The sequence below is a fragment of the Naumovozyma dairenensis genome, chromosome 4 (assembly GCF_000227115.2).
Source record: "Naumovozyma dairenensis CBS 421 chromosome 4, complete genome".
Lineage (NCBI taxonomy): Eukaryota > Fungi > Ascomycota > Saccharomycetes > Saccharomycetales > Saccharomycetaceae > Naumovozyma > Naumovozyma dairenensis.
Genome location: NC_016482.1, coordinates 173,771 through 193,529, shown reverse-complemented (window position 1 = coordinate 193,529; position 19,759 = coordinate 173,771). Strand labels below are relative to the sequence as shown.

The window sequence follows — 19,759 nt, the reverse complement described above, 5'->3', positions numbered from 1 at the left end:
CATGTATCGTTTGCTCTTTATCTTGGGAATCTGTTCCAATTCAATGGCTCTTAAACTGTTCAATTTACAAATAGTCATTTCTTACCTGATGTCTCAAAAGATTTATAGATTTTAAGGTATACCGGGTAATACTAAGATATTATAAAGTGAAAAATTTTCCAGAATAATATTGCGATGAGCTCACAAGCTGGAAGAATAGCAACAAGTAAAGTGCTTCTGTTTTTGAGATAAAAATAGGTTGTGCTTGAAGTAGTGAAAGCCGTTAAAAATAGGGAATAACTACTGCTTAGTATTGTAGCATATTGAAGGTATTAATTTGAGTGCTTTATAATATTATTCCTTCCGGATCCTCAAAAATGTCTAGTTCCAGTATCGATCAAACAGGAACTCCTCCAACAGCAGCTGGTGCAAATGAAAAACAAAGTCCAAAAGACCAACTACTTCCACAAGTAGTGCAAACTGTGAGGGCATCAGTAGCTTTAGCCGCCCAAGATGTAGATTTCTACCGTAGTATGGACAAAACTACTGCGAAAACTTTGAAAGAAACGACTTCTCAGTTAGCAGATATGATTAATAGTGTCCTTTTAGCAGTCGATGAAAACTCTGAAACTTTAGATGGAACAAAGGAAAATTTGGAGGATAATTGGAAAGACTTTAGTAATTTGATGGATAATTTATTGGAAAAGTCAGATAGATCTATGGATATGTTACTACGTTCCAAAAATACCAATACAAACAACAGTAATATGCAGTATTTAGATGAATATTCTGGTAGAGATGATACTAGTTCTAAAAGACGTGCTATTGGAAAACCGCAATTGGAGTTTGATGTACCCGTAGATAATACAGAAACTCATCCTTTTATACCGTTATTAAAATCTAAACCTAATGCGTTGAAATCATTAGATGAATCCATTCAATTATTACCTGTTGATGAGAACGTGCCAGAACATTATGCGCAACCATATGAATACGAAATAGATAATCAACCATATAATGACAAGATTTTACAACTATCTGATCCTATCCCTTCTCAACCTTGGATGGAAACTACCGCTATATGGGTTGATACTCCTGAATCATTACAATCTATGATCAAAGATTTGAACAATTGTACTGAATTTGCAGTCGATTTAGAACATCACGATTATAGAACATATTATGGTATTGTGTGTTTGATGCAAATTAGTACTCGTACACAAGATTATATTGTGGATACGTTAAAACTGAGAAGTCACTTACAGCCACTAAATGAACCATTTACGAATCCTCAGATTACAAAAGTTTTGCATGGTGCATTCATGGATATAATATGGTTACAACGTGATCTCGGTCTCTATATTGTTAGTCTGTTCGACACATTCCACGCATCAAGAGCTTTAGGATTTCCTAAGAATAGTTTGGCATATCTCTTAGAAAAATTCTCTAATTTTAAAACTTCCAAGAAATATCAAATGGCTGATTGGAGAATAAGACCATTATCGAAGGCAATGAATTCTTATGCAAGGTCGGATACTCATTTCCTTTTAAACATTTTCGATCAAATGAGAAATAAATTGGTGCAAGATGGTAAACTAGCAGGTGTACTTAAAGAATCAAGAAATGTAGCTAAAAGAAGATTTGAATATGTTAAATATAGACCACTCATTACCTCATCTGCTGTTTATTCACCAATTGAAAAGATCGATCCATGGAAAACCTTAATGTATCAATATAACATACCATTAGCTAAAGAATTGTTATTAAAGGAGTTATATCAATGGAGAGATAAAATTGCAAGAAGAGATGATGAATCACCGAGATATATTATGCCTAATCAGTTACTAGTATCATTAGTTGCATACGCTCCTGTGGAGCCTGCAGGTGTTGTATCTGTGAGCAATATGGTTACCGATCATGTTAGATCTAATTCTAAAATCCTAGCCAATTTAATAAAGAATTGTTTGACCAAGATAAAAGATACTACTGATGCTGATAGTTTGATTTTACAACAAGAACAAAACCAACCTGGAACGTCAACAACGACAACTAATGTCGATTTGTCTGAACAATTAAGTATTCATCAATTGAACACCCTGAAGTCTCAATTCTTATCATTATATTCCAAAGTCAATCATATAGAAGGCGTGACGAATAACGCTAGAAACGCTGAGAAAAAAAATTCATTTCTTTTATGTACTGACCATATGTCATTTAATGATGAAGATGGAAAGAATTTTATAAAATATTCAGTATCACCTGATAAGAAAGACAAGATCACCACCGAAGAACTGTTAAAACGTGAAGAAATGTTTGACCAAGCTATGGAACAATTACAGCAAGTTGAATATTCTATCCCAATACCAGAGAATGAAATAGTAGTAGTAGAATCAGAACAACAAGAACCTTCAATACCTGCGGCGAATGCAGAGATAACGACAGCTGTAGCGTCAAGGAAGAAGGAAGATCTTGATGAAATTATAGTGCTGAAGAAAACGAATAGAAATAAGGGAAAAAAGCGTGAAAGAAAACATAGTGATGATGATGATGAAGGTGAAATTGAAGTTATAGATTATTCAAAGATGGAGAAAGTTCTCGATAATAGTAATACCAAGAGAAATCAAAATAAGAACAACAACGGCAATAAGAGGAAAAGATTCGATCCATATAATGTTAATAATGAAGGACCAAGAGCTCCAAAGAAGAGGAAAGCTATGACAAGGGGTAAGAATGTTTCCTTTAAAAGATAACCTCATAAGTATGTACATTATCTTGGGTCGTTAACTTTCTCTCATGTAGTATAGACCATAATATCCATATAGCGTACATATATATACATATACATTTATATACATTTATCATCCATTTGCATTTCATAAATGTTTTTCACTAGCTTATATAACTCTCTCGTACTTGATGCTGATAATTTCTTTAAGGAAATAAAATAATACTATTAGGTTTTACTATATATATTCTAGATTACACTACTTTTTTTCTGTCTAACAGCTACAGGAATTGGGCTCACCATCCAATCGAATATTTATAGCATCATTAAAATCTTCATCAAATGCGTCAACATCATTTTGATTTTGTTGTAAAGCACTACGGGCAATTTCTTCAAAGGCGTTTTCAATATTTATCGAATCCTTAGCACTAGTGAAAAACAAAGGAATATCACCTAAACTCTTTGCTAATTCAGTAGCAGAGTTAGAACTAACAATTTTTTTCGATTCCTCTACATCAATCTTATTCCCTAAGATAACAAAGGGGAAAGTTTCTGGAGTGGAAATGTTTGCGTGGATTAAAAACTCATCCCTCCAAGATTTGATATTTTCAAAAGACTTAGCATTGGTAACATCGTATACAAGGACGCAACAATCTGCACCTCTGTAAAATGCTACACCTAATGATTGGAATCTTTCTTGACCCGCAGTATCCCATACTTGCATAGTAGCAATCTTATCATCATCTATTGTGACCTCTTTCGTAAGGAAATCAGCTCCAATGGTAGCTTTATATTGTTGAGAGTATTTATCATTGACATATCTATGCATTAATGATGTCTTACCGACACCCGAATCACCTAATATGATGACTTTAAGGATATTCTTCTTTCTTGACGACATTGTATTTCTTGTATATATTACTGAGTGTTTAGCAGCTGACTTTCTAGAAATAGATCAGAGAAACTAACAACTGATCTATCTTAGAGGAGGGATAGTTAAAGTATGTTATCTCTTTGCTCTTCTATTCGATTCGAATGAGCAACTAATCTTTTGGTGACAATCTTTGCAATACAAAAACTTTAAGAAGTTGCATTAACAATGTTGAAAATAGGGTTGTAATTTAGGGTTTTAATATAGTACAGGGTTTGATTGAAGAGGGCTGACTTAGATTTATAATCCGGGTAATACTACATAGTACCCCTAACAAACATAGGGCTTTAAAGTGTACACCAAATCGAACCCTGAATTGTTTAACAAGCCCTACCAATTTAGGTTCAGGTCTTAGTATAACTATCGGACTTTTAAAGGTGAAAAAATTACCAATATATTATATAATCTTCCATTAATCATCTATAGTTTACTTAGCGTTAGCTAATACCCTGTTTTGCAAGATATTGGTAATATAGACTACGTCTTATCTGATATCTATCATATCAAGTGCAAGTCATATACGTATTGATATCTGTATTTCAAACTGAATCTATAAAAACTACTAATGCTTTCATTCGAGTTAGTTCTTTCTTGTAAAGAAAATTTCTCCTCTACGTTGAAACTTATAACACACACTAGTTAGTGAAACCACAACCACTTCAATAAAATCATACATCCTTTATTCATGTCGGAACCCATTCCACCAACTCCTAAAACTAAAAAACCATTTTACAGATATTTCAAATTTTTAGCAACATTATTATTGTTCTTAGTTCCACTAATATTTTCCATATCAATGTCCAAAACAAAAGAACAACAACCACAGCAGCATCAGCAAGTATTTACGAATAAGAACATTGTAAACGAAGATATTGCACGTATTGCTACTACTGATGATGCCCGTACCATATTGAAATACTTTATTCCAGATGAACAATCAGAAGGTGTAGGAGCCCGTGTAAGGAGAGCCATAGGAACGAACGAAATGCCTCGTTTCCCACCATTCTTAATGTTAGATCATTTCAAAGTAACTCCACCAGAACAAGGGTTTCCTGACCATCCTCACCATGGTCAAGAAACTATCACATACATCTTAGATGGGATGATTGCTCATGAGGATTTCACTGGGTCCAAAGGTGTATTACGTCCTGGTGATTTACAATTCATGACTGCTGGGAAAGGTATTGTTCATTCTGAAATGCCTGTCTTGATGAAAGATGGGAGACCTGGGATTGGACTACAATTGTGGGTAGATTTACCAAGAGAATTGAAAAATTGTGAACCAAGATATAGAAATTTAAGGAAAAATGAAATACCTATTGTTCATACCGATGATGAGAAACATATGACCGTGAAAGTTATTAGTGGGAATGCATATGGTGTGGACTCTGTTAGAGACTTGGCTTATACTCCAATTCATTTCTATCATTATATATCTGATAAGGCAGGTGTGGAATTCAAGCAAAGTGTTCCTGATGATTTTAATGTGTTTTTATATGTCATGAAGGGAGCTGTAGTTATCGATGATCAAATTTTCAAGCAAAATACGGCTGTTTTCTTCAATGTTGATGGTCATTCCATAAAGGGACAATCTGCAACCAATGATACTGAGTTTGCCATTATTGGAGGTAAAATCTTAGATCAACCACTTGTTCAACATGGCCCATTCGTTGAAACTACTAGAGAAGATTTATACAAGGTTTTTGAGAATTATCAGCAAGGTATAAATGGTTTTGAAAGAGCTGTTAACTGGAGATCTTCTATTGCTGATGGTATAGACGAGGATACTGCAAATGCACTATTAAATTAAATGAAAATATAATATGCTTTTCTTTAACTTAAAAGATCACTAAAATAAGTATACTTCATCATGTAGACTATATATCTACGTAAAAGATTTTTATCATCCTATGGTTGGATTCGCGTCTTGTCAGTCTCAATCTTCTTAACTCCAACAACTTATCCGTTCACAAGTCTTCCAAGGGCCATGTAGAATTTATTGACTTAAATTTATACCCACATATGTACAGGCGATTTGAGGCAACAACTATTATTTTGTTTAGAGTAATATGACCCAAAGAAAAGTCAAAGAAGGCACAAAAAACAATCTCGAAATATTTTGGACTATGACACTACATGTTCTTTCCAGGCCCGTCTCGAAAAAAATAAAGTTGGACTGGTAGTTTTTAGAAATAGAATTTAATTTTTTAAGGAAGCAAATTTGGAAATAAATGTTTTTTCAGATAATAATAAAGCAACCATATCAGTACACCAAAGCTTAGAGGATATAGAAACAGTCCTAACTACAAACAGTCCTGTTTATAGTGTCTTTAATACTAATTACTTCTGTTTCTCCTAATTGCCATTAACTTTGAAGGTAATCAGGTTGTATAATAATTATTAAATAAATATTATCCTTCTAAGAAACATCTCCGTCGTACCATGAAGGGTTATCAAATTCATGGCACAAGACTCTTGCCCGAGAAATCATGAAAATCATCTGCATTTTATATAATCACCGCTCGGTCTTCATAATCATAATCATAATTATTGTCGGTGATATTATGACATAGATATAATGCCGTATTCTGCTGATTAATTTGGTTCCAACTGTTCGAAAAGTCTGTGTTAACTGCCTAGGCACTATATATAGGGTATACTCCCGACATAAACTGTTCCTGGTAATTAAATGAACGTCATAGAGCCATTTGATTAGTATAAATACCTGGTCAGATATTCATTCAAAGAGATACCAAAACGTTGCAGTATAGTCCTAGACTGTGTGACATAAAAACATTAAAGAAGTTCAGAAGCAGATTCTCTTGCTATTTTCAGGTTTAACATTTTGGTCTAACAATTGCATTCCTTAAGAAGGAGTTCGAGTTACTGTAAAACTAATAGTTCATTATTTTAAAATTCCTGGGTTGATAAAATAAGGTCAGGACTCAGAAGATAACTACAATCTATGTTGTCCTAGGGATTCAAAAAATTAAATGGATGTTCCGATATATGCTATATGGTTTAAGGTGTAATACATATTCTTTGTCTGAACAAAACTACTCTAGTCTATGCTACATATGCTGTTGCATGACTTCTCAATTCCATTTGGCTAATTTCCGTGCTGCTACCCATCCATTGCATTCCTCTATCTCTTTCGAATGTTCATTGTACCCACATGTGCACTAGCTAAAAAAGGCCCACAGATCTATAGGTTAAAACACGTCTTCATATAGAATTGGTTTCTTGACTGAAATTTAATTCTGCAGGAACCATCATGAGGTTGTTCATGAACAAGAGAGAGTTCTTTAAGATGTTTCTTTTTCTAGCCCCGCAAATATGCATATGTAAGTACGTGGATATCTACGAAAGTGTTTAAAAATTAGTCTTTTCATAATTAACTAAGGTACATACGGAAGGGATAAGCTATTGGGTTGCCTTTCGTACCGGCTTTTTGTTTATATCAGAAAGAGGAAACTCAAAAGTGGTCGGTGGTCTATGGTCTACATCAGCAAAAAATGAACCTGGCCACCAATCTACATTCTCAATTAACGAAAGATGCCGTGCCACGCGTGCCCAGTCTCATAATCGTGTGATTCTAATATTTTTAAAAGAAATTTTGCACAGAGTACTACTGAAATTCTTCTCACCGTATGTGCACTTTCTTTTCTTTTCTTTTGTCTCAGCAAAATATCTTTACACCCAACTCGGCCCATTTATTGAGGTTTCGCCGAAATTTTATTTGCAAGAGGAAAGAATACATCCTAGATAGCGTTACGTTCGAGTTTCTCTGTATAAAACATTTCGAGCAAGCACCCATTCCGATATCCCTTGAAAGTCCTCGTACAGTTCTACTTGTCTCTTAAGGGTGAGGCATCAATGGTAAACATTACCTGGAGAGGAGAAGTAATGTATATGGGTTGATCTTCCTCTGCTTCCCAAGATTGCTCGCTCGTACAATGAAAATGTTGTACTTCTGCGTACGCTACAGTATGCTGGTGCCTCGCAGCTGGAAACTTCCACAAGGCTTCCCCGCATCTATTTTTGGTTTCCTTCGAAGAACACTCGAAGAAGAAAGGGCGTCTCTACATACTGTTTTACTTTAAATTTTGCTTTTGTTTTGTCCACGGCTGTCTATAAACGTCAACATCAAAGAAGACCCTTCCTTAAGCTTTAACAATAGAGCCTACACAATACCAAATAACCTTACTTTTCCCCTCCAAATGGACTTTGTGAACTTCGCCGAATCTAGTTTTAATTTTTCCTGCCGTGGCCCCTCTCCGGGGAAAGATGTCCGCCGCCCCGCCCGGCCTTCCAGAGGACTTTTTCCTGCGAGGAAAAAAGAAACTCCTTTCTGGAGACAGACAGCCAGCGCAGGCGGGGCCCCATGCAAAATCTGATTTTTACCCCACGAAAAACGATTCCCCTCCGCCCACATTCTGCTTCTGCTTCTGGTTCTTTTTTGTCATATGGCTGTCAGCACCTTCCAGAGCAATACCTCGATACTTATTCCTGTCACATTTCTAAACTATTATCAAGAAATATGCAGCCAGTAGAGAATCCCTACAACACTTTGAGTTACTTGGACATGATCCACGATTTGTTTTTCTGGGGTAACAAGAAATAATGATAATTTTTTTTTGTTTGTTTTTCCTTCTTTCTTTGTCTTGATTCGTCTTGACATTGATTTGACGTAGGAACCTGTCACAGTGTCATTTTGACAGCAGTGATTTCTTTTTTTTCACTTGAAAATTATAGCAAGAAATATACTATTCTCGAGGTTTTTCGAAAAGTATAAATACTCGACGAATTTTGTTATGTTATCACAATTTCGAATTTATCTTTACTTTCAAATTCTATTAATTCATATATCAAAAAGACCATCCAACAACAAAACAATCAAATAAACAATAATAAGAAAAATGGATTATAGTCAATCTCCAACAGGAGAAGATGTTCATTCTTCCACCGCAGGCTCTGTCCATTCCAGCCAAAGTTTCCAAGAGATGAAAAAGGATTCTCAAGATTTCAATGAAATTGATTCACAAATTATTGAAATTCCAAAAAAACCCGCCTCTGCTTACCTCTCCGTCTGTATCATGTGTTTAATGGTCGCTTTCGGTGGTTTCATTTCAGGTTGGGATACCGGTACCATTGGTGGGTTCTTATCTCATTCAGATTATATCAATAGATTCGGTAGTTCCCATTCAGATGGTAGTAAATACTTATCCAAAGTCAGAACTGGTCTATTGGTTTCCATTTTCAATGTCGGTTGTGCTATTGGTTCCGTTGTCTTAGGTCGTCTAGGTGATACTGTTGGTCGTAGAAAGGGTATTGTCATTGCTGTTTTCATCTATATCGTCGGTATTGTCATTCAAATTGCTTCTATTGACAAATGGTACCAATACTTCATTGGTAGAATTATCGCTGGTTTAGGTTCTGGTACCATTGCTGTTTTGTCTCCTATGTTGATTTCTGAAATCTCTCCAAAACATTTAAGAGGTACTTTAGTCTCTTGTTATCAATTAATGATCACTTTCGGTATGTTCTTAGGTTACTGTACTAATTACGGTACAAAGACTTACGATAACTCAATTCAATGGAGAGTCCCATTAGGGTTATGTTTCGCTTGGGCTTTAGTTATGATTGGTGCTATGTTTATTGTCCCAGAATCTCCAAGATATTTGGTTGAAAAGGGTCAAATTGAAGAAGCTAAAAGATCTGTAGCTAAATCTAACAAAGTTACCATTGATGATCCAGCTACTATTCAAGAAATTGAATTGGTTCAAATTGCCGTGGAAGCTGAACAAGCAGCTGGTTCTGCCTCATGGAGTGAATTATTCCAAACTAAGACCAAAGTTTTACAACGTACTTTAATGGGTGTTATTGTCCTAGCTTTACAACAATTAACCGGATGTAACTATTTCTTTTACTATGGTACTATTATTTTCAAAGCTGTTGGTCTAGAAGATTCTTTCCAAACATCTCTTATTTTCGGTATTGTTAATTTTGCTTCCACTTTTGTTGCCTTATACGTTGTTGATAAGTATGGTCGTCGTACTTGTTTATTATGGGGTGCTGCTGGTATGGTTTGTTGTATGGTTGTCTTTGCCTCTGTTGGTGTCACTAAATTATGGCCTAATGGTCAAGATCAACCATCTTCCAAAGGTGCTGGTAACACTATGATTGTCTTTTCTTGTTTCTTCATTTTCTGTTTCGCTACTACTTGGGCTCCTATTCCATTCGTTATTATCTCGGAATCTTTCCCATTGAGAGTTAAGGCTAAAGGTATGGCTTTAGGTACTGTTTCTAACCAAATGTGGAATTTCTGTATTGGGTTCTTTACTCCTTTCATCACTGGTGCCATTAATTTCTACTATGGATATGTCTTTTTAGGTTGTTTAGTGTTTTCTTATTGCTATGTCTTTGCTTTTGTTCCAGAAACTAAAGGGTTACAATTAGAAGATGTCAATTTAATGTGGGAAGAAGGTGTCTTACCATGGAAATCTGCTTCTTGGGTTCCACCATCTCAAAGAGGAACTGATTATAACGCTGAAGCTTTAGCTACTGATGACAAGCCAATTTACAAGAGAATGTTCAGCAAGAACTAATAATCGTTGCAAGCTAATGCTCTTTTACTTAATGACTAAGCACACGAACAAAAATAACAAAAATATAATTCTAATGACATGTTACAAAAAAAAGGTTCCTTCTTATGATATTAATCTAAATTTTTAACCGTGATAAACTCTTTATATGTATATATACTTTTCTATCTTTTATTCTAATACATCTATATGATTTTTCAACAAAACGAATCTTTTTTTTCATATCGCATAGTTCAAAAAAGACTTGATTCAATAACACAGTTAATATACTTAATAACTTCATGAACTCATGGACCTAAAACCATCATATATATCTATTAATGAAAGTAACTTCCTTTTTGCCATATTTTGAGACACTTTTTTTAGTATTTTGATGCCACCCATTGAATATAGTGTGTTACCCTGGGGTGGGATTTTGTCCAGTATTTAGAAAACTTTGGAATCTTAAAGAAATAGTAACATTATACAAACATAGACTTAAGCTATACATATATATATATATGGAACATCTTTCAAAGTAACCAATATAGTTCAAAGAAATAATAAGCATCCCTCAAGTAGCTAAAATCTCACTTTAAAAAATGTCCTTAAATAATAAAGATATCGGTGCTCTTATTGTTGATTTCTTATCCACTATCATCGAAAAGAATGAAGTTTCTGAAGATAATGCCGACTCATTAAATGTTGCCATGGACTGTATCTCTGAAGCTTTAGAATTTGATCGTGAAGTTGTTCCAGAAACTATAAAGAACAAATTTAATGGTAAGACCTTAGTTGATATCCTAAACACTACTTCTACCGCTACTGCTAATACCACGATTGAAAAGGAAGAATCGGTCGAAGTCAATATTCCAGTCGAAGATGCTGAAATTAAAGCTAATGCTGAAGCCTTCAAATTGGAAGGTAATAAGGCTATGGCTATGAAAGATTTCCATTTGGCTGTCGAAAAATATACTGAAGCTATTAAGATTTTACCTACTAATGCCATCTACTATGCTAACAGAGCTGCTGCTCATTCATCTCTCAAGGAATTTGAAGAAGCTATTAAAGATGCTGAATCTGCTATCAAGATTGATCCATCCTACTCAAAGGGTTATTCAAGGTTAGCATTCGCGAAGTATGGATTAGGTAAACATGAAGAAGCTCTAGAATCATATAAAAAAGTTTTAGACATCGAAGGTGATAACGCCACTGCAGGTATGAAGAGAGATTATGAGACTGCAAAGAAGAGAGTTGAAGAATCAATGAACGTGGAAAAGTCAAAGACACCAGAACAAGGACAAGGACAACAACAAACTAATGAGTCAGCCCAAGGAAATGCTCCTAATCCATTTGCAGGAGGTATGCCAGACATGTCTTCCTTATTTGGTGGTGCTGGTATGGGTGGTGGTTTAGGTAGTCTCTTAAGTAATCCTGATTTTATGTCTACTGCACAAAAACTAATGTCTGACCCTAATGCTATGCAACAGGTGCAATCTATGATGTCTGATCCAAGCATGAGAGATTTAGCAAATAATTTCAAAAATGGTAATACTGACATGAACGATATAATGAATAACCCTGCCATTAGAAATATGGCAAGCAACTTGTTTAAGGGAAACCCTTCCGAAGAAAATCAAGATAAACAATAGATAAAACTAAATGAGTTGTTATTGATATCTATCTATATATATATTTGTAGATAAAGGATAAAGAAAATATTCTTCAGTCTATAGTAGAAATTTAAATTTCTCGTATATACAGTGAAAATTATAATGAAAATTAAATAATCTAGTCTATAAAGTAACCTTTCTTTGTTTCTGCCCCTCTCTTTTTTGCAATATAAATCAATGTTATAAAGTCTACACTATGATGTTAAAAACATTTCGTTATTCTTATTCATATTCTCGTTTAACACCAAGACATGTTCCTCTAATAATTTAATATCTTCTCCTACAAAATTTTTCATTATATTTCTTCCAAAAAACCTGTTTTTGAACTCCATATATCTATTTAATTCTTCTGCAAGATGTTCATGTTTATTCAACAATCCACTACCTAATGACTCAAGCAGGCTAATAGTTTCGTCAATATGATGAGAGGTCTTCCTTTCTAATTTATTCTTTTGATTCTCAATCAAATTTGCAAATACACCATTATTAGAATTATTCTGGTGCTCTGAATGATGATGAAGACGTTGAGGACTATTAGTATTAGTATTAGTATTAGTATTAGTATTGGTATTGGCGTTATTTCCTGATAAAAGGTCAGTTCGTCTTGCGTGCACCACACAATTTGGGAAGTTCTTATGATAATATTTATTCAACTCTAACAACTCCCCGTAAAGTTTCCACCAATTTGGGATCTTTATCTTGATAATATTTTCAACATCATGAATTAGTTTTAATGTACATTCATTAAAAAAAGAAATATCTTCATGTAATGATTCCAATAATACTCCCTTATCATCATCATACCTTGATGAATCGATCACATTGAACGATTTCTCAATAATTGATGGAACTTCTTTGTTATTCAAACCTTTTACCAATCCATTAAACCTGATTTGTGCATCATGAATATCTAATGTTTTTAGATTCATAAATATAACTAGTTTACTTAAAACTTTCAAGTTCATTGATATTGTGTTTAATTCATTTAGATTGAATTTTAAGAAATTTTGAATTATATTAATATTTTCAGGTTTCAACTCTTTCTTCTTCTTTTCCCCCATAGCATTTTCAAGCTTGGATTTTGCCGACGGCGTTGTTGAACTTCGTCTTAATTTTGATTCTTCTATAGAGATCCATTCCAATAATTCTGTTTCAGATAATAATAAAGGCGTAGCAATAGTAGAATCATCAAAATGTAATAATACATCAAGACATGTATTTAATCTTTTCAAAAATCTTCTTATTCTTAACTTTTCAATATAACGTAATGGGATTGTCCTCAAATTATTATTATTTTTACTTTTCTTATCTAGAAATGATTGTGATTCATTCAATAATGTATCAAGGGGTAAGAAACTAATGGCATATTTCCGCTTCATTATCTTTAGAAATTTGACCAATGAGGTGAACTTCATGGTTTTCGTTAACGTGGACTTATCAGCTTCATCTATTAGTATGGTATAATTAATATATAACCCACGCGGCAGAGATGGTACAGTACTCATTTGCTTTTTCAAAGATAAAACTATTATTTTCCCAAATAATTGTCCGTTGGATAGTAAAAATTCCCCAATATCATTCATGATGGAACTATCCACTGAATAATCAAAACAATCAATAAAATTTGGGGATTGGAATTTGTTGAAAATCAATTTTTCTTCCTTTATTATCATCCTTATATTGTCATAACGTTTATATTTGAAATACATCATTAATGGCGTAAAACCTTTGCAATTCATTTTATTCAAGTTAATTGGGATATTTTGGTCTTTAGCATAATCCAAAAGGATAGAAATATTATTTTGTAGGATATGTAACAATGAATTACCGTTTGAATCATCATGATCGTTCATTTGAAATTTCAAATTATTTGCAGCATACCATTTAATGGCTATTTGGAATACTTGACAAACAAGTTCATCATAATTAGATTGATCGTAGCTTCTAAATATTGTAAACAAAGGTGTTCTACCGTTAACATCTTTTTGTTTCCAATTTATAAATTGACCAATAATTTTCAAAATGGTTAAATTGATGACTAAGTAATGACCAATATTTCTATTATGAATATCCACTTGATTAATATATGAAATAAGTTCCTTTTGATTTCGACAATTTTGGAATAATAGCTTGACGAGAATAATAGCAGCTTCAAAATTATTCGATCGTATAGCTTGTAATAATAAAGTTGATGAATCCATGGATTGATCGTTTGAAATAATATCCATATTTAATATATCCTCATACTCTATTAGATATTGTGTAAATTTCTTATTTTGTTTGTTTATAATGCTTAACGCTAAAAGTGATTCTCCATTCGAATTTCTGTACATTAATAAAGTCTTCTTATCATTCTCGAAGGTACTAGATAACGTTGATAAATCATCTGTCATGATTAACTCCTCAATCAGATCAGATTTTTCTTTGAGACGATCCCAATCTATAACATTTTCTAATACATGACTGACCATATGGAAAGTGGCTATAGTATAATTTAATATACCAAAACTTGATGATGATTCATCGGTACTAAAGTATTTGAGATAGTATAAATTTGCTTTCAAATCATGAAGTGTTATGTTCGATTGAAGTATTACCAAAGTTAATAAATTTAATAAATTATCTGCATCAATAAGGTAACCTGATTTATTCTTATCTTTGCTTTCTTCGCCGCCAGTATTACTATCCGTTATAATTTGTAAAGATTCAATTAAGATTGTTGATTTTTCAGTATAGGATTTAGTTGATTTCAATTTATTTATACATGTTACTGAATGTTTTAAATTTTTTTCTAACATTGGGACAAATTTTAAAGGGAAAATATCATAAAAATTTGGATCAATTTCCACTATGGAGAAATGCTTGATTAAATGCTGTGCCTTTTGATCATCGGCATAATTTTTTACCGAGTTCATCATCATTTTCCATATACGTGACCATATTTCATCGTATAAGTGACGTTCCATATAATCATGAGTTAATTGGAATAATTGATCAGAGGTGAAATTTTTTTTCTTTTGGAAAAATTTCTTTGAATCAATTTCAATGAATGCTTCATTGACAAGTTCTCTAAACAATTTATGGTTTGGTTCCAATTCTGATGATTCTATTTTATAATTATTGGATAGGATTCCAAATTTCAAATTCCATGCTTCATTTTTATTTAAATCATTTTCAAATGATGATTTAGATTGTTGTGATAAATCTTGAACTAAGGGAGTTTCTTTCTCTTGTGATTTCAAATCCCTGGTATTAGGAAGTAAACATTTTAGGGAATCATTCGCAATTAAAGATGATACAGTTATTGGTTTATCAATGAAAATCAAAAAAAATTCCTTGGAGCCATGAAAATAATCATTAAAATTCGTTAATGGATGAATTTTCAAGATTTTAAATCGTTGATCATTCGAGAAGTTTCCCCTTGTGAATATTATATTATGTTTCCATTTTATGATGAATTTATTACCATTTAAATTATCGAATTCTTCATCGTCATTTGTTGTTGTTGAATCTTTATTACTGTCAATAGCGTTTGACCATGTTAATATGTGGGATCCGAGGAAGTCCGAGTTATGATAACATAATTCATTTAAGGAAAGTTTGTAATAAGAATCTGTATAATTCAATAATGTAGAAGTAGGTGGTACCAATAATATAAATTGTTGATTTTTCAAAGTAGTGAATAATTTTTTAAAGGGAGAATGTGATGGATCAGGACAATTGAAAACGGCATTTAATAGTGGGTTCAATAAAGTAGGAAGATGGTATTGAGACATTACTCATCTCAGATAATGTTCTATTATGATGCGGTAATGCTTAGGATAACTAGGAATGGTATTTTTCGATGTGTTTTACCATGTTTATTTGGGATTCCCATTGTTCTTCTTCTTCATCTCTTCTTTTGTTCTAAATTTAAATACCATACACTTTTTGAATTCCGGGGTTCTAATTTTAACCTTTTAGGGTTAAAATGAGGAAAGGGTGCTAAAGCAACAAATATTAGGGTACTTACTGTTTTTATTTTTAAATATCTTGAATTTTGTTTAGAGTTGTAATTTGGGGAGTGTTTCCTTTTTTTAGCCCTACCTACGTTGGCGGCTATTTGTTCTGTACGATTTGTGTCCAATAAGTAAGAGAAGAAGAACATTGACTTCAAAGGATGCAACTAATACACAGGCGTATGAAACATAGATAAATTGCTAACTTGATAACTAGTGTTCATTTCTTTGTATATTTGCTTTCCCATCAAGAGAAAGACAAAGACAAAGACAAATACAAAATGGCACAGAATAAAAAAGCTAGCCTAAAGAAAATGGATAGAAGTTCAAGTATTCTTCCTTTTTAAAAAAATATGACAATGGGATTTCTTCCAAAAAAATTCAGCCAAGGAATGCTACTGAAAGGTTTACTCTCTTCTTTATTATCGTGTATGAGCTCTTCTACGTATAATATTTTTTTTTGTTCCTTTTGTCGTAACGAATACCAATAAGTAAGCAATTCCGATACACATTAGTAGTAGTTTCTGGTGCAATTAATCTATTCAGGTACAGGGATGCACAGAGTTAGAGTATAAGCATAACAGTTCTTATATGGAAGTGCATGTATAGTTAGAGAGAGAGTGTGTGTGTGTGTGTGTGTCTCTCAGCGGGTAACCCCAACGATGTAATAGTGAAAAGTTTTAGAAGGAGACAGAGAGACAAGAGTGAGAGCACTGTAATAACCTTTTGAAGTTCAGATGATGTACCATCACCCACTGCGAAGAGTGATAATTATAGACCAAGAAATACGTCTATCCTTACCTAATTTACGACAAACGAAGACGAGAGGAGACGGTACGGAAGAAGAACATATATTTATAACAATTAAAATGGGTAAAGGTAAAAATAAGAGTAGAGATGATGGTCCTAAGAATCCTCGAGCTCATCGTGGTGCCAATGGTCATAGTTCAAGACATAATCATAAAAATATGGAAATGAAGAAACATAATGATTTCACATCGACACAAATGGTAAATGACAATGATGATGGTATAGACGAAATTCATAGTGTGAAGAAAATCCCTGTGAAACTTGGGATGTGGGATTTTGATCATTGTGATCCAAAACGTTGTAGTGGTAAGAAATTAGAAAGATTAGGTTTGATTAAATCGTTGAAAATAGGTCAACGATTCCAAGGTTTGATCATCTCACCAAATGGGAAAAAAGTTGTGTCACCTGATGATGCAGATATTATTAAAGAATTTGGAGCTGCTGTGGTAGAATGTTCTTGGGCACGTCTTGATGAAATACCATTTAGTAAATTGAATGGTGGGAATGGCGGGAAAAACGAAAGATTATTACCTTACCTTGTTGCGGCAAATCAAGTTAATTATGGTAGACCATGGAAGTTAAATTGTGTAGAAGCGTTAGCTGCATGCTTTGCAATCATTGGAAGATCAGATTGGGCAAGTGATTTATTATCAAATTTTTCTTGGGGGTTGAATTTCTTAAAATTGAATGAGGAATTATTTGAATTATATTCCAAATGTACTGATTCAGATTCAGTTAAAGCTGCACAAGAGGAATGGCTGGATAAGATTGAACAAGAAGCTACAGAAAGGAAATTACAAGCGCAAGAAACTGATATATGGATGATGGGGAACACTAATAGATTAGACGCCAACCTACGATCCATGAATATATCCGATGAAGATGAGGAGGAAGAGGAAGAATATGACGAAGAAGAAGATGGGGGAGAGCACATAACCAGGAATAAAGAGTTGAGATATGATAATCTAGGAAACGTAATAGAAGACACAGATGAAGAGTATCTTTCAGAAGAGGAGAAAGAAATAAGATACGATAATCTAGGGAATATCATAGAAAGTGAAGAAGAGGAAGAAGAAGAGAAGGAGGAAGGAATTGAACTACGATATGATAGTCTTGGTAATATTATAGAATGAACCTCCTAGCTATCTCTTGCTCTTGCCCTTGTCATTCTATACTCAAAATCATTCATTCATTTATAGATAAATAGAAATTGTTTAAAAACTAAAAATGTCAAACAAAAAACGTTAAAAAAAATGTGTCGCGCAAGAGAACATTTTCGCGAATGTTTTTTTTATGGAAATTTATAGCAAGCAAACAATAATAAAGAATAAGATTATCTATAGATCTAACATTAAACATTTTATTCAAGGGTTTATATTTTCAAAAGAAAATCCAATGAATTGGAAGGAGGAGGAGGGCGCAATTTGTTCTAGATTATTCGAGCTCTATATAACGATACCATTAAGAGTATAACTGCATAATATTGTTATCTCAAATGGAAACGGAGACAACATCTGCTGCTGCTGCTGCTGCTGCTGCTGCCTCTGTACAAACTATGGAAGACAATGAAGAAGAAGAATTCCCACGTCTAAATTACGTTTGGGATATGGATACAGAAAGAAACATTAAACTTTTACTCCGACAACGAGGATCCCATTTAAGAAAAACTGTAGATGAGGATAATATTATTGTTATTAGAACGCCGAAAAGAAAATTACCACTCCCTTCTAATTTTCGAATATCTAAACAAAACAATCCATCGAAATTGTCACAACAGAGTGATCTCAATGTTCAGAATAATATATTAACAAAAGAATCTCTTCAATTAAATGATGCGATACTTCCTTCTGTTGGTACTGATATTTCAATTTATGAAGATAACATACCTGAAGACCCTCCAAGTATAATAAACAAACATCAATTTCAGCCATTATTCGATGCTCATAACCCACTTAAAGAGAAAAAAGTTAATAATTACAACCGTGATGTTGATAACTTTGATGTAGATTTAACTCGTGATTCACATTATTTACCAGCATTTGATAATTATAAGAAAAGTATAGCACCAAACAAAAGAAAAAATCTAAATAATAACAAGAAGAACACAAATCCCTTTGAATCATCTTTCCAATTTCAAGATTGTAAAAACATAGATGAATTATTAGTGTCAAATATGTCAATGACATCAATTGGCATCTTCAAAGATTTATTTAAAAACCTTTTTCAGGATAATTTAGTCATGCAAGCTATCAAAGATTTTAAAATGAATGATCACAATAAAATTAAGAAAATGATGTATAAATTAGATTTGAAAATTTTCCAAAAATTGACTGATATGATAGAAAATGATTTAGATGATATCTTTGATATCAATTTGGCAAATAATGAACTTTGCAACAAGATATCAGCTATACAAAATAAGAAGGAAAGTATATCATCGGAACTAAACATTATTAAGAAGGAATTGAAAGATTTAGAACGGAATGATGATGGTGCGAGCGGCAACAACAAACAACAACAAAATGAGATGCATGAAGAGAACTATTTAAAATCTATGAGTGATAAAGATGATAATGACAAATTTCAACTAAATAAGAAACTTCAGGAATTATCAAACATGTTAGGAAATCCAAATATCAATGAAATTGTTCCATCTTCAAGAAATAATGAAGTTGATGACGATCGTGAAGAGGAACAAGCAGAACATCAACAACAGTCTTTACTCGGTGATATTTTTAAAACCCATAGCTCGCATTAATGTGCTCTCTAAATAATAAGATTCATATTTCGTACATATAATCATTCTTTTAGAAAAAAAAAACAGAGACGAAACATTGTTCTAAGCAGAAACTAGACCTTTTTCGAGAGAGTTACATCTGGTATTGACACAAAGGGGAATAAAAAAATGTTAAAACTTACTCCGATACGGGGAGTCGAACCCCGGTCTCCACGGTGAAAGCGTGATGTGATAGCCGTTACACTATATCGGATGAAATTCGATATTTGTTTAACATTTTCAATAGGATAGGTCTAAGAATAACAGGCAGGTGCTGTTGAAA

At 33.2% G+C, this 19,759-nt stretch overlaps 8 protein-coding genes and 1 non-coding gene across 9 annotated transcripts; 6 read left to right on the top strand and 3 right to left on the bottom strand.

Moving 5' to 3' along the window:
* Nucleotides 1–356: 356 nt before the first annotated feature.
* Nucleotides 357–2,729, top strand: RRP6 (exosome nuclease subunit RRP6; the record flags this gene model as incomplete). The annotated part of the gene is made up of 1 exon (XM_003669594.1): nucleotides 357–2,729. The coding sequence occupies one exon, from the start codon at nucleotides 357–359 to the stop codon at nucleotides 2,727–2,729; it is 2,373 nt and encodes a 790-aa protein (XP_003669642.1).
* A 249-nt stretch (nucleotides 2,730–2,978) lies between these two features.
* On the bottom strand, nucleotides 2,979–3,605 carry YPT7 (Rab family GTPase YPT7; the record flags this gene model as incomplete). The annotated part of the gene is made up of 1 exon (XM_003669593.1): nucleotides 2,979–3,605. One exon carries the CDS (start codon nucleotides 3,603–3,605, stop codon nucleotides 2,979–2,981), a length of 627 nt encoding a protein of 208 aa, XP_003669641.1.
* A 715-nt stretch (nucleotides 3,606–4,320) lies between these two features.
* On the top strand, nucleotides 4,321–5,445 carry NDAI0D00830 (pirin family protein; the record flags this gene model as incomplete). The annotated part of the gene is made up of 1 exon (XM_003669592.1): nucleotides 4,321–5,445. The coding sequence occupies one exon, from the start codon at nucleotides 4,321–4,323 to the stop codon at nucleotides 5,443–5,445; it is 1,125 nt and encodes a 374-aa protein (XP_003669640.1).
* Nucleotides 5,446–8,554: 3,109 nt separating this feature from the next.
* NDAI0D00820 (sugar porter family MFS transporter) lies at nucleotides 8,555–10,243 on the top strand (the record flags this gene model as incomplete). Its single annotated transcript, XM_003669591.1, has 1 exon — nucleotides 8,555–10,243. The coding sequence occupies one exon, from the start codon at nucleotides 8,555–8,557 to the stop codon at nucleotides 10,241–10,243; it is 1,689 nt and encodes a 562-aa protein (XP_003669639.1).
* Nucleotides 10,244–10,821: 578 nt separating this feature from the next.
* On the top strand, nucleotides 10,822–11,871 carry SGT2 (Sgt2p; the record flags this gene model as incomplete). The annotated part of the gene is made up of 1 exon (XM_003669590.1): nucleotides 10,822–11,871. One exon carries the CDS (start codon nucleotides 10,822–10,824, stop codon nucleotides 11,869–11,871), a length of 1,050 nt encoding a protein of 349 aa, XP_003669638.1.
* Nucleotides 11,872–12,086: 215 nt separating this feature from the next.
* On the bottom strand, nucleotides 12,087–15,668 carry NDAI0D00800 (uncharacterized protein; the record flags this gene model as incomplete). The annotated part of the gene is made up of 1 exon (XM_003669589.1): nucleotides 12,087–15,668. One exon carries the CDS (start codon nucleotides 15,666–15,668, stop codon nucleotides 12,087–12,089), a length of 3,582 nt encoding a protein of 1,193 aa, XP_003669637.1.
* Nucleotides 15,669–16,627: 959 nt separating this feature from the next.
* On the top strand, nucleotides 16,628–17,833 carry TSR3 (ribosome biogenesis protein TSR3; the record flags this gene model as incomplete). Its single annotated transcript, XM_003669588.1, has 1 exon — nucleotides 16,628–17,833. The coding sequence occupies one exon, from the start codon at nucleotides 16,628–16,630 to the stop codon at nucleotides 17,831–17,833; it is 1,206 nt and encodes a 401-aa protein (XP_003669636.1).
* Nucleotides 17,834–18,195: 362 nt separating this feature from the next.
* Nucleotides 18,196–19,458, top strand: AME1 (Ame1p; the record flags this gene model as incomplete). Its single annotated transcript, XM_003669587.1, has 1 exon — nucleotides 18,196–19,458. The coding sequence occupies one exon, from the start codon at nucleotides 18,196–18,198 to the stop codon at nucleotides 19,456–19,458; it is 1,263 nt and encodes a 420-aa protein (XP_003669635.1).
* Nucleotides 19,459–19,618: 160 nt separating this feature from the next.
* NDAI0Dtrna7E lies at nucleotides 19,619–19,690 on the bottom strand. Its single transcript has one exon. It is a non-coding gene; the product is annotated as a tRNA-Glu (tRNA).
* Between the last annotated feature and the right edge of the window lie 69 nt (nucleotides 19,691–19,759).